The sequence below is a fragment of the Balaenoptera ricei genome, chromosome 1, assembly GCF_028023285.1.
Source record: "Balaenoptera ricei isolate mBalRic1 chromosome 1, mBalRic1.hap2, whole genome shotgun sequence".
NCBI lineage: Eukaryota > Metazoa > Chordata > Mammalia > Artiodactyla > Balaenopteridae > Balaenoptera > Balaenoptera ricei.
In genome coordinates this window covers 68,923,151-68,942,153 of record NC_082639.1, presented here as the reverse complement: position 1 = coordinate 68,942,153, position 19,003 = coordinate 68,923,151, and the positions used below count along the sequence as shown (strand labels likewise).

The 19,003-nt window shown below is 35.3% G+C and overlaps 1 protein-coding gene across 4 annotated transcripts in view; it reads left to right on the top strand.

The window, feature by feature from the left end:
* Nucleotides 1-5,017: 5,017 nt before the first annotated feature.
* Nucleotides 5,018-19,003, top strand: part of ADGRL4 (adhesion G protein-coupled receptor L4) — a 117,404-nt gene continuing 103,418 nt past the window's right edge. For all 4 annotated transcript variants that reach the window (XM_059925095.1, XM_059925067.1, XM_059925075.1 and 1 more), the window contains exons 1-2: nucleotides 5,018-5,420; nucleotides 6,771-6,920. In XM_059925095.1, coding sequence (XP_059781078.1) covers nucleotides 5,399-5,420; nucleotides 6,771-6,920 — 172 coding nt within the window. In that variant the 5' untranslated portion in view covers nucleotides 5,018-5,398. The remainder of the gene's footprint in view (nucleotides 5,421-6,770; nucleotides 6,921-19,003) is intronic.

The following is a 19,003-nucleotide window of genomic DNA, read 5'->3' as shown; positions in this document are numbered from 1 at the left end:
TACTTAAAGAAATAATTTAAATTACTTGTACATCCTGATGGATTCTGTAACCTCTCAGGATATTATTTTGGACAACTCAATGAAGAAGAGCAATCAACTATAAATGAATCAATGCTACAACATGTTAAAAGCATAGGTAAAAAGTACAACAATATTAAATAGATGGTGATTTTAGCATGGTTTCTATTTTAGAAATACTGCCATTTTTAAAAAGTGAGGTCAGTTTCATATTTTTGTAACATGGAAAGGTTCAAACAAAGGAAAATACATTAATAAAATAGCATAGAAGTCAGTTATAATGAAAACAATTAGCATAATACACATACTTCTCTTTTTTTGGCCAATGCCTGGCTTAAAAACATCATTTCCTAAGTGTGGGTGCTAATTTATAAATCTTTATGAACAGGAACCATAGAACAGAAAAAACATACAAAACAGAGAGATTTGCAAATGTTAAACAGAATAATGGAAATATTTAGTGGGTTTTATGAAGGCCACAAAACAATTGAACAAAGCAGGCTGGGAAGGAACTCGGATCTCCTCTCTGCCAGCCAAGGTTGAAAATTACCAGATGCTTTTTGCATCCCCTTTCACTAAAAACAATTAGTACCATAAAAGTTATTTAAGTGTTTCTGTTTGGAGCTTTGGAAACTCAATTTTTAAATTGTTCTTTTAAATACTAACTTGAGTTTTATAATTAGAAAATTAAGTTGTTAAAAGTGCCTCAATGGAAATGTGTATTAAAACATTAAAATTGTTTGATACAAGATGTCGACAGACATATAGACTCAATATAGATTGAGAGTCACAACTTACCAGGTAACTTGGTTCAGGAATTGCAGCATCTCTACGCTGACTACTTAAGATCATTAGTTTAACAGTAGACAAAAAAATGGTTCCCTACTGTTTGGGAACTATAGATTACTCTACAGTTAACTAAGAGTTTTCCTGGCTTTTTCTTTAAATTGAAATGAAAAAGATTGAGATTGGCTATATCCCAATGACATGAAATGTATCTAGAAACCTAAAAGACATTTGAGGCAAACAGTTAATCTCTAAAATGAAAGATTTTTCATTTCTGATAAACTTGACTACACACTATTCTAGGTATTTATTAATTTATTTATTCCTTCAATCAGCACCTTTAAAATTACATGCCTATTATCCTCGAGACACTGTGTGAGGTGTCATGAAGGAAAAAATAATTAGATTTCTTACCTTCAAGTTCTAAGAGACCAGGTTAAGAACCATTAATAGAGAAGTTCACCTTGCGGAACCTCAATCCTTATCCATTCGTGGAACTTCCTTACAATGAGGAGCTGATGTCCCACTTTGGTAAAACTCTTCTTGGTGTGAACATTGAGTGTGTTGCCATCCAATTACTCTTCCCAACCTTCCACATAACTCAATTTTCTTTTTCTTTTTCTTTTTTTTTTTTTTTTTTAACCTTTTGCCGTCCTTTTGCCAAGTGTACATTGTTAATTCTAGGTTTGACTAAAATTGACTTGTGGTGGGAAAACATGTTTGGTAAACTGTAATCCTTTTGAGGGTCTTATGGGAATAGAGACAATATGAAGAAATCAGGAGCTACCTAAATTAAGAAATTGGTGACAAAGTTTCCATAGTTGAGAAAATTCAAATGATGTGTGAGTAATGATGATATTTAGAGATATAGTCACAGAGCTGGCCAAACACTTAGAATTCAGTCACACTACCAACGCTCAGGTGAGGAATCAGACAGTCTCACAGAGGCCTCATGAAGGGGGTCCAGAAGCTGCATGTGTTTCTCGTGCCAGCCTCTGGGGCACCATAAATACATCCATGGATAAGGTCTTCATTTCAACTGTGTACTAATTTCCTATATTTGATGTTTTAAATATTAAAGGTACTAAATGCCCAATAGTTCTGAAATGTATGTTAATGAGCTTAACAACCCACAATGATCTACTAAGGCAGGCATTGTTATTTCCATGTTACAGTGGGTAAACTGGTCCCCGAAGAGGCTAAAGAATCTATTCATAATAAAAGTTAGAGCTAAACCCAGGTCTTCACAGTAAATACTTTCCATAGCAAACTTCAACCTGACCAAGAACCTTTCAAGGAAACCTGTTTAAATCCTGGCACCTTACAGACAGACCCAACATAGAACTAATCATGGATTTGATAAGATCTCGCATTGCAGGATGAATGTTTATACTAGTGTATTAAAACTGCAATTAGGTAGGCAGCTTAAAAGGATTTTACTTCCATGTGTTATATTTAGGCCAAAATCAAGCTCTAAAGGATTGTTATATCTTCAAAAGACTAGAAATGTCTCAGTGGTACCCAAATGAAGATCGTTGATAACATTTTAAATTTAAAGTTCTATATTTCTTTGAGAATACTTCTTTAACATATACTTTTCTCTCACAAGTAAAATATTTGGAATGAAAATTCAATATATTTTTTTCATTAATGTAAAGACAACATATCCAAAATTATTCAGTTATTATATTTATTTCTCATGAAAATGACTTTGAGTAATAAATTAAGTAATTTTGATTTTTACAAAGAACAATCTTAAAACTATAAGCATCATTAAACACTTCATGCTCACATTTTACTCTCCTGTATTTTCTTGATAAAAATATATGAATATGTGACAAAGTGAGAGAGTGGCATGCACATATATACACTACCAAATGTAAAATAGATAGCTAGTGGGAAGCAACCGCACAGCACAGGGAGATCAAATCTGTGCTTTGTGACCACCTAGAGGGGTGGGATAGGGAGGGTGGGAGGGAGGGAGATGCAAGAGGGAAGAGATATGGGGACATATGTATATGTATAACTGATTCACTTTGTTATAAAGCAGAAACTAACACACCATTGTAAAGCAATTATACTCCAATAAAGATGTTAAAAAAAAAAAAAATATATATATATATATATATATGTGAAGAAACTTACTTTTTAATAAGAACACACATGCAAAAAGAAAGTTTGGAAAATATTTTTAAATTGCATTTTACCTCATTTTTGTTATTTTTAAGCAATGCATGGAGAAAAATAATATTTTTTTAAATTGGTTGTCTTCTATTATCTTTAGTATAAAAATCAAGACTAAGCATGTGTTGCAGATCTATGGTGTAAACTATTTTATGACAGTGATTTTAAACATAGGTACAGTGTTTCAGTTTATAACGTGTCTTAGCAAATAATATATTTCTATATTTATGTCTTTTGAATGATGAGTATACACAGTGACTTCATATGATAAGTACAGTGCAATGACTTTGGAAAAACTAGCTTCCCATAAATGGAGCCAGGTCTTCAGAACACCTCGAATTTTATATTATAAAACTGGGCTTGTTACTTTTTCCCCTTCGAAGCCACTCTTTATCCTATCTTTCCTCTTTTCGTGAATGGTTCCAACCTTCTGCTCACACAACGAGAAAATCTTCACACTCTGTTTTAAACCTATCCCTCAACCTTGGCAAGTCAACCTGATGTCAATTTTCTTTATCTAATCCTTTCTCCAATCTGTCCCTATCTCCCCCATCCCAATACTCCTATCCTGGTTCAGACATTTGTAGTCTTATTTCCTGGACTATTCTGGCTTCCCTGCCTTTGATGTCTCCATAACATCCCTCATTTAGACTGCTGCCAGAGAGTTTTATTCACTGAATCACTGCCTAGCTTATTAAAAAAAAAGGAATTTAGGGCATTTAAATCACCTTTCCAGACTTCCTGGGTAGCAATAACTGATGACTACTCATTTTTGCAATACCCTTCTCAGAGTGGTACCACTATAGAAGGAATATAGCAGGGTGACTGAGAGCACCAACTCAGAAGCAAAATAGCCTGGGTTTGAATCAAACCGGTCAACTAGACTAGCTGTGTGACTCTGGGCAAATCACACAACACCTCTGCTCCTCATTTCCCTCATTTATTGTGGGACCACACTCAGGAGCTTTTTGTAGGAATTAAATTGAGCTAGAAAGGGTCCAGGAAAATGCAATAGAGAGCCAAGGAAATATGTCTATACATAAGTACTTGTATCATTGTGACTTGTGTCATTGTGACTAGTTTTAGCCCACTAAAACTAGTTGCCCCACTATTTAAAATCTTTTTGGAGTCCAAGGGCCATGGCTTGATCATCTTTGTGAGGGTACTCTCTGTACAAAGTAAATTCTTAGCAGATGTTTGTTCAATTAAACAGAATGTATATGAAACGTGACAAAGGTATGCCCAACTGTTTTTAGGTGGAATGACTTGTGTCAGTGACACAAACATCCGTTATTTCTTTTCTTTAAATCAGCTTTATTGAGGTATAATTTCCATGTGATAAAAGGCACAATTTTAAGAGATGAGTTCTGCCAAATGCATGCATTTAGGTAACCAGCCTCCCAATCAAAATGAATAGTATTCCCATTACCCCACATTTCCCTCTGTGTCTCTCTGCAGTGAATCCTCACTCCCCACTCCAACCTCAAGTAACCACTGGTCTGCTTTCTGTCTTATAGATCAGCCTTGCCTGCCAGTCATTTTTAATTTTTACACTAAAAATCTTTCCGTGTTTCAACCTGAACGATCCGTATCTATGTAATCAACTCATATGTAGTAACATGAAAGGAAAGCTATACACGATGCACCAGGTGTTCTGGGGAGGGGGCTGGTGAGGAGAAGGGTAAATTTTAGTTGAAAGTGGAAAACAGCATCTTGTACTTCATAGCCATTTAGTCCTCGACACTTGGCTTTTCTGTTTGCTTGTTTTTTACTCGGTCATTTTAGACTCGATCCTAACCTGTAGGCTCTGTAGGCAAGACAGAGTATCTTTATTCTACACTCTGGAACCCGGAGGCCCCACAAGGTGCAGCCTCAGTGCTGGAAACCAAGGCCCTGTTGTTTGGATCCAAGTTTCCAGCCTACTTCTGGGCCCAGAGTTCCTTAGGGAAACGCGTTAGTGAAGAAAAAAAAAAAAAAGAAAAGCTGTGTCCCGGAATTGAGGTTGTAGGAAGGACCCCTGATAGGCAGTTCGGTAGGTTCTCTCGGGCCGGGGGACGCTCCACGGGACTGCGGAACGCATTGGCTTTGAGGGCGGCACCCTGAACGCTGCCCGCGGGAAGGGGACAACATCCCCCCGAGGGGTGCGCGGAGCGCAGCGGGCTGGCAGCCCCGAGGCCAGGGGTGAGGTCAGGGTGGCCTGGGGGCCGGGCCCGGACGTGGCCTGCAGACTCAGCGCTGGACGCGCGCACTCACACAAAAGAGGCCGGAAAGTGGCGGGAGGAAGCGGGCGCGTCACGGGGGCCGCAGCCGGGAGCCTGGCGCGCCCGCCCCGCCGCGTCCCAGGTACACGGCCCGCTCGCCCCGCCGCTCCGCCACCGACACCGCCACCGCCACGACCGCGGCGCCGCCAATGAGACTCCTCCCGCTCCTAGGTGAGTGCCTGCGCCCCGGTCGCCCGGGCTGCCCCGGGCCAGCACCTGTAGGGGACAGGCTATTTCCAAGGTGGAACTCACATGCCGAGTGCGTTTGGCCAAGACTCCGGGGGGAATTGACACAGTCCTTCTCAGGATGTTTTTCTCCTTGGCCTTTCAACTCTGGAGTTCGATATTCAGTACCCAGGGGCCAAGTCATCTTTTTATTCCTGCTGACAAAGTCCTCAAAGTCCCAGACTTTGACCTTTCTTCTCATCTTCCCCCAAGACATTTGGGAAATCCAAACCATTAACACTTGTGGGAGGTTTCCTGGCCTTTCAAGGGGACTGCTGGCCCAGACTTTGGGTTCCTTTAAAATACCATTTCGATGATACTGTGCAAAAAGATAACAAATCACATCTTTGAAGCCGAATTAATTCTGGTTTAGACGGTATATACAGCCCTATGTGAGGCTGGGATTTAGAAATGAATGTTTAAGAATCTCTTGTTACCAGATAAGGACAACTTATCTCGGATGACTGTTTTCAGAGTAATGACTTGCAGGATTCATAACTGTCCATCCCAAGCGGGTTTGTCTTGAGAAGGCCTAGGACAACAATAAAAAAGGAACGTCCTACCCTTTTCCTTATCTTTTCCTAACAGCTCACAAAATACCATTGCCAACTTTGTTTTCAAAAACTCTGAAATAAAGGCTTGTTCTCGCTTATGCTACATGTTATTGGTCATGTTTGTCTGGTGTTCCATTACTGGAAGATCGATCTTTGACCAGTATGTTGAGTTGATTTTTTTCCCCTCTAATGGGAGAAAATGTAAAAGAAACTTTATTATGGAAAAGGCAGAATTTTAAAAGATAATTAGAACACAGAAAAAAAAAAATTGCATTTGTCCTCCTGAATGGTATGATATGTTGCTCTTCATCTTAAAATAACACAGGTTTGACTTTGAAAAGACACAAATACTCAGTTCACCTTGATTTCTTTCTGCACAGAATCATTCCCAGGGGAGGGATATTACTTTACAATCATGCAGCTACCTTTAAAAGTATCTCACCTCAAGGTGAAGGGTCCAGTGATGTAAGAATGCTGTTTTCTTTATAAAGCCAGGTTGCTTACTACATTTTAGCTTGCTTGAGGTTTACTTGATAAACACTGAGACTGAAGAAAAGCGTTACATTTTTTACTCACTTGCTCATGTCCTGTTATTTACCTAAATTCTCCTTTGGGAAATTCTCATAATGCATTTATCTAAATGGAAAGAAAGAAGGATAGTAATGTATATATCGTCTAACTCAACAGTGGGAGAAGGTTTTTCTTTTTCTTTTTGAAAAGGTGTATTCTCTATTTTCTTTAGTGGGTTTTTCCACTTTGCTGAATTGTTGCTACACTCAGAATTGTACCAGGACACCTTGTCTCCCAAATGCAAAATGTGAAATACGGAATGGAGCTGAAGGCTGCTATTGCAACATTGGGTTTTCAGGAAATGGTGTCACAATTTGTGAAGGTAAACAATCTTTATTACCTCTTTTGGAGTATATTGTAAGATTAAATTCTGATATGATTGCTTTTTTCTTATCGAGAAGTTAAGTTGTCTTACTTTATACTGTTTGGTTTCATGCTATTGATTAAAAAGCTTAATTAATGAAACGATAAGTTTAAACTTCCCAGGTCAAAATTTATACTTGATTATGGACTTTTGATGACTCCATGCATACCTTATTTTGGGTAAAGACTGCCCTTGAACTTAAGCTGGAAAACTAGGTTCTGAGAGCAGAGTCAATACCTTCAGGAACAAAAGAACAGAGAATTCATGAAGTCCAGGCTACACCCGTATGTGTTGCCCTCAGATACCTTCCTTAGTACTTGCCTATCTAAATTTGAGAATACCATTAAGAGATTCGAGGTTTTCTCCTGCATACCCTGGATATATACCCCGGAGAAAGAGAGAGAGAGAGAAAGAAAATTTTGAAATATATTCTTTTCTGAAAAAGTAGATCCCATTTATGGAACTTTAGGCTAGAGCCCAGAGCAAGAATGCCAGGAAAGTTCCTTCTAGGCTACAATTTAGCCCATTGACTTGATGAACAGAACACTATCCCATAATCAAATTTAAGTGATTTCTTGTCTGTGGTCTCCATCACCACCATGCCTCTTCTTTCCTCAAGCTTCACCCAGTCTTTATTCTCTCTTTCATTTTTAGTAGAATCTAGTTTAACTAGGTCAATAGAACAACATTCTGTGTAGGAGAGAGCGAGAAAAAAAAAGTTCCAAGCTATGTAAATTAGTTTTAAAATATGATTAAATGGCAGTTTCAGACTGGAACTGGGTGGTATTACACTCCTAAATGTATTTAAGATAACATGGACTTTTTCTAATTAAGCCAGGATATTGTACATTGTTAATATTGCATGTGTTTGCTTATAGCATAAACAAGTTGCGTCTCGTGATTCAATTTGATAGGCTCTTAAAAAAGATTAAATACGCAGTATATAGTAAGACCAGACCTCATCATAATTAGTTTAATGCTTAAAAATGTGGAGCAAAGCTACAGTTGCTTAATGGTGCATTAGATCAGGCATTTCTGCTTGTACGTGCAGCCGGGATTTGTAATTTACTATTCTACAAGCACTACAAAATTCTTTCCATAAATAATCTTAGATTTTTATTGTGTATTTAATTGAATGGCATTATGGCAAGTTGATAGTTGAGTGACCTTCAAAATATGGCATCAAACATATTAGTGCGCTTTTCCACTAATCATTGCAAATTGTACCAGAGTACTTCATAAGTAGTGTTGCCTTTTTGTTATTTAGATACTTTTCAAGTGTCATGATTACCATCATTAATATCAATAATTTTTCACAATTTGGACCTTCAGCAGCCAAGCAGTTCATAATCATGTTTTTAATGATTTTTTTTAAAAACACATCTTCCATTATCCAATGCAATTGTTTTTCCGCCTGCTATTTAGTGAATAGTCAGCTGAAGGGCAGAAAATATTTTCTGTTGAAAATAAAAATATTTCAAGAGCTTTGGCCCTGCAATTTCTTTTCATACAGAACACAGTTTGTAATGGGAATTTCTTTTCTTTTCAAGTTCTTCTTAAATTCCCTTATTTAAAGAATGGTACATATACACTTGTGTTAATATTCACTATCTGAGGTTTACAATATCCTCTTAAAACTGTTCAAACAGTGGTTTTCATCTTTTTCACATTTTATTAATCCACTGACAAATTTGGGACACTTTTTTCAGTAAATATATTTAATATGATTATTGGAATCAAAACACTGTGTTTTCAACTGCTGACTCGTCTAGGTTATATTTTGGGTTTGAAGAATCTTGTTGGCTTTTTTCATCTCTAAAGAGATTCCCTATCTTTCCTTATCTTTCTCTAAGATTGTTAGTAGGTCTCTAAGAAATCATTGGACAGAATTTTTGTTACAGAAGATGCCTGCTTTTTGAGGAGTGAAAATTGTTGTTTTTTGGCATCATTAACATCATCTTCATCATCTTCATAAAATCTGGCTCCCTCCAAGGCATGCCAAATAAATGTCATGATAATAACCCAACCTTACTAAATGTATTCTGTTCCAAGAGCTAGTTCTGAACAAGTTATTTAGACTTTGGATTACGTGGTCCCACAGAAACAAGTTTTAATAGTAGTGAATTTATTTCACTTAATTATCTTTTTATTGAACAAGTATTTGTTGAGCACTTTCATCATCATCATTATCATTATCACGATCATCATCAGGATAGTTAAGATGTATTGTTCACTTAGTCCAAGATATTAATTAGCATAACATCTTCATCCGTTATTATTCCCATTTTATCTATGAGGAAACAGAGTGTTATAAAGGTTAAGTGAAAATCTCAAGTGACACAAAAAATAAGTAGTGGAGCCAAGAATTGAGCCCAAGTCTGTCTAATTCCAGTGCCTGTATTATTACTCACTGTGTTTGACCATAAGGCCTCTGCTTAACAGATACTGCTATGCCCTTGGGTTAAAATAGTCAATAAGAAATTGACCTTGATTTCTAATATATCTGAGGACAGTTACAGAACTATGTTAATAATTTGATACAATGTTATAAAAGGTATTAAAAGAGGTAAGTTTGAGATGTGCAGTCAACAGCAAGGAAGCTTTCCAAGTGGAGGTGACATTTATGCTCAGAATTGAGAATAAATAGGTTTTATTAAGACCAACAAAGTGACAGAGAGAAGTCAGGCAATAGGAATCAGCAGTAACAAAAGCCTAGAAGTTGAACATGTGTGTTTTTTTTTTTAAGGAGCTCCAAGTATTTCATGCTGGATATATATTACAGGTATCTTAGTTGAGGGGCCAATGGCAATTAAGTCAAGATATCAAAGGTATGGACTTTATTCTGTTAACAAAAGAAAGCCTTTGGCAGGTATTAAGTAGCTAAGTTACATGATAGATTGTATGTATTAGAAAGATGACCCCATTAGGTAGAGTAAGAACGGATTAGCAAGGGTCAACTCACAAAGGCCATTTACCCAACCTGTAAAACCAATAGTACAGTTCATTATACTTTATGCTCCATCTACCCAATGTACTTTAATCTTCATATCAAGCAGTTGAAATAAAAACTACAGATGCTGTATTTTACTTACAAACAGTATTATTGCTGGTTATAACTAGCTTCTGTTGAACTCCACACTACAGCCTTTTGCATATGAGAGAAACAGGACTCTGAAAGCTTAAGTGAGTTCCCCAGTGTCCCAGGCTAAAGTGATAAAGGTAGGACTCAAACCCTGGAATCTCAGCCTTCTCTAAATTACCAAAAATGTCAGCGTATTACCAGTCACCTGACATAATTAGTTTAGTACAGATTTTTAAACCAAAATTGGTATAACAGTATCATTTTAATAGGAATTTATTTATTACCACTTTATTGAGGTATTAATGGGAGTTTATTACACACTTATCTTTATGCTGACATGTAAGTGTATTTTAAGATAGGAGGTGAAAAAGTGTGGAGAAATTTGGGGGTACATTTAAAGGCTTTTGAAATTGTTGATGATGTTTAACTATAAAATGTAGGTTATTTTAGTTCTTTAAACGTATATTACTATTGCCATTCCTTATGGTTCTCAGTACATTTTTGGCTACCTTCTAGTGCACAGTAGTTACAAATATAGGAAGTTAAAGATCCCTCCTCCCCCAGGTAATTATGAAAGTGTTAAAAAAGGGAAGCAAGGTTAGAATGGCTGAAAGAATCTTTGGCTACACCTAAAACACTATATTGCTTGAGTTGGAATAAACTGAGCTGTGAGAAGCAAGAAGCAGGAACCAGGGGAAGGAGGCAGTGCAGTGCATGTTTGGGTGTAAGGACGGGGGGTGGTGAGAAAATAGTCTCCCTACTCTCATCTCAGCTCAGTAAGTGGGGCTGCTTTTTGGGAAGTTTCATGGAACAAGAATGGGTAGGAAGAAAACAACTGCCCCAGGTAAGGAGAGGAAGGGTCAGGAAGGATGTAATTGACTACCAGTACACATGTATAAAAATCTTTTCAGAGATCGAGACATGCCTATTACGAACAACATCACAAGCACTTTACAGAAAATAATGAAGTCTTGGTGCCTGACTCAGGGAGACACACTGTATGATTAAAAAGTAGTTTTTCATTATTATCTAATAATCATATGTATGCTTGTAAAATTCAACTGGAAGGATATCATAATAAACTAGAGAGCAGTATGAGGCTGGTAAAGGTAAAGAGAACAGTGTCACAATAGCTATCTAAAGAGCAGAATGTGGGAGAAGTATTAATTAAAATAGTCCACTAGCATGAATCAGCCCAGGATAAAATAAAAGTGCTGAGGACACGTGATTGCTTCCATAACAATTTTTTCTTTAGTAATAAAGAGGATGCTCATCAAAATGGGCAAATCAATAGTCATCAGAACAGATGCAAAGCATACAAAATGTATATGTCATGAATATACACATCAGTTAACACAATTAGATATACTATCTAAACTATGTCCTACAAATAATAACCGTAGCTGTAAATATTTAACGAAATGATAATATCCGTAATAGAAATGTGAACAGAAAAATAACTCTTACATACTCTTCTTTCCGTCACATCTCAATGATATTTCATATTTAATAATGACATATACATATAGTCAAAGCTATATAACATACATATACCTTTTCACTTTTATGAGGTATAGTCACATTCTGTATGTGAATGATTTTTCAGAACAAACATGCCAGAATAACAAACTAATTGGTGTCACCCATTTCTCACTCAATTAAATATCATTGTCTAAGATGGTTTAATTATGAAAATGATGCTATCAGTGCTTAAAGTTTTATTAGAACTCTTACTTTATAATTTATATGTGTAATATAATAAATTAAATTTAAATAAATTATTTAAGTATATATGTATATTTTTTCCTATCCTCAATGACAGTGAGATTTTGAGAGTGGATTTAATCTTCAGAAACAACTAAGAGAAACTTTTAACCAAATCTGATGGGTGAAGTGGAAGATTAATTGCCAAAATGGTTTTAAGAAAATGGTGTGTGGTTATAAAGTAATATGAGGTGAAATACTTTTCATGAGTAGCATGGAACAGAGACAGTTTTTTAAGTTTTGAAATGTTTTGATATTGCATATAATAGCGAGATCACTAGAATAAATGTACTGACTTTCAAGTTGTTAATTCTCATTGGGATGCTTATGTTATGTTATTTGTTTAAAGATAGTTGTATTATTTTCATGCATTCATTTCATAAGCATTATCTGTTCATCATGAATCCAATTCCAAAGGGCATTGTTAATATCTCTAGCTCTAAAAATAACAAAGATAAACCCAACACATTGTTGAACTAGATTCTAAGTGTATACCAGCTTACTTAGAAATATTTTTGTTAATACAAATATTTTATGAAATAAACCTTACAATGTAGGACAAAAATGTCATAAAATGTATCAGTGCATTTTGGGGAACAGGTCAAGCATTTTCTTATATGATAAACATCATCATTACCTTTTTAAAACATCATCATTACCTTTACTTATTTCAACAATTGGAATATTCATTTTGGCCCTGTCATTTTTGAAACCTATTCTAGCTTTGAAAATTTAAAATATGGTACCCTTAATAATTTAGCATACCAACATTTTATTTCTGTTACCAAAAAAGATGGTCCATCAGTTTAGTTCTGTCATGAACATGGCAAATTAAATAGTCTGGTTACCAAAGTTAGTCTATTTATTGAGTGAGACAGTTGGAACAAAAACAAGGAAAGTTAAAGTTTATAATCATCTTTAAATTGTACTGATATTTAACTTCTGTGGAGTTACATACCCAGAAGATAGAGTGGATCAAAACTTCCTGCATCAGGTCCCTCTAGAAAAGTGATTTTTCACAGCAGCTTCTAAATCTTTTTTGTCTTAAGGCTGCAAATGGGTATCTTTTGAATATTTGTTTTCATTTCTCATCTGGCATCATCAGCTCTCCTAGTAGTTCATCTACAACTTTTCTTATCCTTTTACATTTATTACATTTTGTAGTATTGCAACTTAGGAGTACAGCATTGAGTAGCAGCCAGGGCTAGCATTTTCTTTAATTTTTCCCTTTCTCTCTCTCTTTTTCTCTCTGCCCCCCTCTCTATGTCTTTCTCTCTTTTCTTCTTATTCCAGTCCATAGAAGGAGGTGTCTTCTGGTTTTTAAGTTATATTTAAGGAATATTTGAAGATTTAGAAATCTATGTCTCAATAACATTACATCCACATCTTCCTTCATATGTAATATATTACTAAAAACTCTTGAGGAAGCAAAATTTTTTTTGTAAAACAAGTGTATTTTTACATACTCCAGAGGAATTTCTTAGGAAAATGAATACTAACACAAACTTGAAAAAGTATGAACTCTAACGTGCTTCTAGATAGCTGTGTATCAACTTTTTTTAAAGTGAGGTGCATATTTCCATGGGCATTCTTGTACTGAATGGAAAATGTAACCTGTTTAAAAAATGATAGTCTAAATTAACCCAAGGCTTACATTCCAGGATGCATGATTTCTGTGAACTTCATCCAAATAAATAAAATACCTTTGCCAATTTCAGAAATTCTTTTCCTTGTAACCAGAAATATGACCTCTTTCGTCTGTTGACAAGAAGGGTTGCACAATAGAGAGAACAAACTCAAGCACAATAATTAAGTAGAACCTCCTCAAAAAATACACTCTATAAGATTACAAATTCTTTTACCAGATAAAAAGAGAAAAATAAAAGAATAAACCATTATAGAAACCATCTTTATGCTAGTATTTTATTTATTTATTTATTTTTGATTTCTCAACTTTTTAATCAAAATATTGTTATAAAAAAAGCTTCCATATTTTTTCCTAATAAATTGTTTCCAATCCAAGTTGTCACTATAATGATTCTATGATATTAATAATTTGAGCCCTAATACCCTGCTTAAAATAATCATTTATTTGTCTTATGAATAAGTTCAGGGTTCAAATGCAAAAGTTTTAAAAGGATATACTGTGTAAAACATCTATGTCATCCCTCTGAAGGAAAGAAGGAGGGAAGAAAGGAAGGAAGGAAAGAAGGACAAAACATTGAATTTGCCCTCAGTTTAGCTGCCACTTCCTAAGGGAAGCCCTTCCCAACTCCAGACCCCCAGGCATCACAAATAATTGTCAGTTTGTACATATTGACCATCTTTACCCATTTCACCCACCCTCCACCCCCTGCCTCTGGTAACCACCAGTCTATGTATCTATGAGCTTTTTTAAAAATTCCATATAAAGTGAGATCATACAGGATTTTTCTTTCTCTGTCTGACATATTTTACCTAGCATAACGCCCTCACGGTCCATTCATGCTGTCACAAATGGCAGGATTTGCTTCTTTCTCATGGCTGAATTTTATATATATATATATATATATAAAATTATATATATATAATTTTATATATATATAAATAAATAATTTGGCATATTATGCCAAATGTCCTTTATCCATTTATCCATCGATGAACACAGGGGTTTCCAAGTCTTGGCTGTTGTAAATAATGCTGCAGTGAATACGGGGGTACAGATTTCACTTTGAATTAGAGTTTCTGTTTCCTTCATACAAATACCAAGTAGTGGAATTGCTGGATCATATGATAGTTCTATTTTTAATTTTTTGAGGACCTCCATACTGTTTTCCATAGTGGCTGCACCAATTTACATACCTACCAACAGTGCACAAGGCTTCCCTTTTCTCCACACCCTTGCCAACACTTGTTAGTTCCTGTCTTTTTGATATTAGCCATTCTAACCTGTATGAGGTGATATCTCTTTGTGGTTTGATTTGCATTTCTCTGCTGATTAGTGATTTTAGGTGCCTTTTTAATTACGTGCTGGCCATCTCTGTATCTTCTTTGTAAAAATGTCTATTCAGATCCTCTGCCCATTTTTTAGTTGGATTTTTTTTCTGTTTTTTTGCTATGAGTTCTTCATATAATTTGAATACTAACCCCTTATAAGATATATGATTTGTAAAAATTTTCTCCCATTCGGTACGTTGCCTTTTCATTTTGTTGTTGGTTTCCTTTGTTGTGCTTTTTAGTTGGATGTAGCCCCACTTGTTTATTTTTGCTTTTGTTGCCTTTACTTGGATCAACGTCTTTGCATAAGTTCTGGAAACAACTCTTTCATAGTTTCCATGGATCATTTTTAGGGGAGAGGGTGAGTGAGATGAACTACTGGTGAAAGGAGGGTCAGTGTGTCGAACTGTAGCCTCTGTTACTGTAGGTGGCCTCAAGGCCACAACTGATAGTCATTGTCTATCACCCCAAAAGGAAACACTGTACCCATTGAGAAGATACTACTTCTCTCTCTCTATCAGGCCCTGGAGACCACCAATCTGCTTTCTTTCTCTATGGATTTACTTATTCTGGATATTTCAGATAAATGGAATCATACAATGTGTGACCTTTGTGTCTGGCATCTTTCACTTAGCATGATGTTTGTGAGAATCATCCACACTGTAATATGTATTACTATTTCATTCCTTAAAAAAATGTTTTTGGCCATGTAATTGTTTGATATTTAATTGCTCCATTCCTTTTTATGACTGAATTACTATTCCACTGTAGGTATATACCACAATTTGTTTATTCATTCATCCATTGATGGACTTTTGGGTTATTTCCATGATTTTTCTATTGTGAATAGTGCTGCTATAAACATGTGTGTACGTAGGTTTGTTTGAGTGTTTGTTTTCAATGATTTAGGAGTGGAATTGCTGAGTCATATGGTAATTCTATGTTTATCCCAAAAAACACACCCAAAGAAACTTCCTGAAAGTCTGTCCTTGTCTCAGAACCAACTTTTCAGGGAACATGACCTGCAACAGTATGGACAGTGTCCCATGAGAGCTTATTAGTATTTTATTTTTAAAAAGAAAAGGAAAAAAGAACTTGTGTCATTTGAGTTTTGCTGATCAGCTCCACAGTTTTAAAACTAAAAACTTCTCCATATCTCCTCCCTCTATTTGTATAGCTGATTCACTTTGTTATAAAGCAGAAACTAACACACCATTGTAAAGCAATTATAGTCCAATAACAATGTTAAAAAACTAAAAACTAAAAACTTCTCTTATCTAACTGGACAAGGTCATTTTTTGCAGACTAAGTTTCAGGAATCATTTTTCTAAGTCATCCTGTTTCATGTTTATCTCACTGGACAGTTATGACAATGAATGAGATACAAACTAAGAAGTATCCTGAGATCTTAAAGAAAGGTGTAATATGAATCTATGATTTTGGATTTTCCCAACTAATCTATAATGAAACGTGAAAATGTTTCTTCATGTAGAAGTCTCATTTATTTTTGATTACTTTTTAATCAGTATTATCTACATGGATTCATTGCATATTTAGAATCAGAAAAGTAATATCAGATAACTAATGGCACAGAGCATTAAACAGAAATAGTAAATATCAACACAGAAATTCTGAGTTCTAATATCAATAATCAAAAACACTTATTCAAATTTCTGTGTTAAATCAATTCTAGATAAGACTTACTATCTGATTTGACATTATCAGAGTGCTGGGTTTTTTTTCAAGTGAAGACTATCAATTTGTTTTTACTGCAGGCTAAAATGTTGATTCATCATATATATATATTTATATACGTACGTCATATAATATGTGTTGCTGATGATAAAGCATCAATAGCAATAAAATTGTATATCATTTTTCTAGCATTAGTTTTCATTTTTGGCATGCAAAGTGAACATGGCAGTTGTACCATCTTATATTTTATGTTCAGTCATATCTTTAGGAACTGCTAGGAAATTTAAATTAAGTGAAAATTGTGCTCTAAATGTGGAATTTTCATACATTTTAAACCTCTGTTGCTTTTCAAGAAAATATTGGCATAAAGAAGAACAAAGGAATTTGGAGATAGCACCTTTAACACCATAAAGTGACTCACTGAGTCTCAATTTTTTCGCTTTGCTTATTAAAATTCTATTATTTTGTCAATATTTTAAGATTGCTAACTTCATTTTGCAAAATTGATGATATTTCTTTTGTTGTTGGAATGTCAGTTTTCTACAGTCCCAGTTTTAATAGGGCATTAGCATACTTCATAGCCAACTCCCAGTTATTTTGGAAGCAAATTAACCAGTCTTCTGATTATCCATTTTCGCATTATTTCTCTTCTTCCTTACTTAGTCTCTTTAATGCTTAAATAAGGAACTTCAGATTTACAGCTTATTCCCAAAAAAGAGTAATAATATTGGTATTAATTTGAGTGCTTTCTCTGAGCTACCGTCTATTCTAAGCACTTTACATGAATTTATAAATTTAATCCTCATAACAACTCTGAAGTAAAAGCTAGTATTATTCTCAATTTATAGGTTAAATAATTTTCCCAGAGAAAGTAGCTTCAAACAATCTTCTCATATGATCCTCAAACTACTATGTGAATTGTCTGCAAATAATGAAATTGAATCTCATTAAGAAGAAAATGAATTATTTTGGTTCTACCCCTCCTACCTCGATTCTGCTTTTTTTGTGCTACATTATCAAAACAACTGATAAAAAGAAAAAAAAATGTGTGATGTGTATATTTATGATACCTTAGGAATAAGTGCAGAGAAGTTAAAACTATTTACAAGTTTTAATAGCTTGATGAAAATCATAGGCCAGGAACAATTGTTTAACTCCTGTTTATCTATCTCTTTCAAGCCCAGTGAATTGAAAATAAAATCAATGAAATCAAAGGAGGCTCATGAGAAGTCTACAAATTAAGAGTGAACTTCTCAAAGCAGAATCCAGTGCTACAAATGGGGGTAGTTCAATGTACACAGAGAAGGCTTCAGTGAAGCTGGTGTCTTTTCCCTGTGGTGGTCATATTCTTTACCCTTCCCAGAAAGGGAGTGGAAATCTAGGTGATTGGTTGGGACATTATTTTCCTAAAACTGTACAGATTGATCTCCCTATTTCCCATTGGTGTTTTCTCCCAAATAAAGCCAAGAAAATACTCTCAAAGGAAACTTTGTCATCTGCCTGTCATCACCTAAGGTGCAAATTAATACTACCTTTCTGCCCACTCCCCACCTATGCTACCTGGAATAATGCCTGAAACTTGCCCCACCCACGTATGCAGCAAACCCAGAACTCTTGCGCTAAAGAGGTTGTAATTGTCAGGCAAAACCTGGGTCATGGTACCTGTGATAATCAACATTGTTCTTTAGTTATAAACATAAGGGTCTTTTAAGGATAACCAGTCATTGGAGAAAAGCCAAAAATACAAACACAAAGATGAATAAATAGAACTGGCCTGAAAAAGATACTTTCTAGGGAGAGAAAAGAGGTTGAAGGAAAAACTCCAGTTGATACCCTCAAAGAGATTCTCAAAACTTTTGCATCCTAACAAACAAAACAAATAGAATAGGCTTCTGTGTGTGAAAGAGCTATTATACCAGAAAAAATACTTTCTTCTTTGGTATATCCCATAACCTTTGTGCTACTCAATTCCTTGTACCTCCTTTATCCTTTTATTCATCTCCTTTCTTAGAAATCCATCAAGACAGTAAGCTGGTAAAATTGTCAGTAATGCAAGCAATTCTTAAAAATCACCAGAAGATTGAGACTAAAGTCTCTATTCCTGGGTTTTCTCTCCTATGAAAATGATCACACACCGAACAGGGAAACTACAAATTTCAAATTTTCTTACACATCAGTAGAAGATACCCTTGGACTGCATAAGTCAGGATATTCTTAAGTTCATCAGCTGAGTACAATCCCCCTTTTTATAATAACCCAATTTCACCCCCTTGTGATCTTTTCCATTATCTCTGCCTTCACCTCTCCCAAATTCCTCCACTAGTTTATCTCAAAGGTGAAACAGGATAGTCAATGTGTCTTTTGGCCCTAATTCCATGATTTGCTGGTAATTTTTCACATATAATGTCATTAATATGGGTATAGAGCCCATACTTGGTACCCAGGAATAGTGCATTGTTGTTGAAGAACTTCTGCTCCATTGATTGAACTCAAACTTTGTTTTTGACTTACTTACAAATTCTGT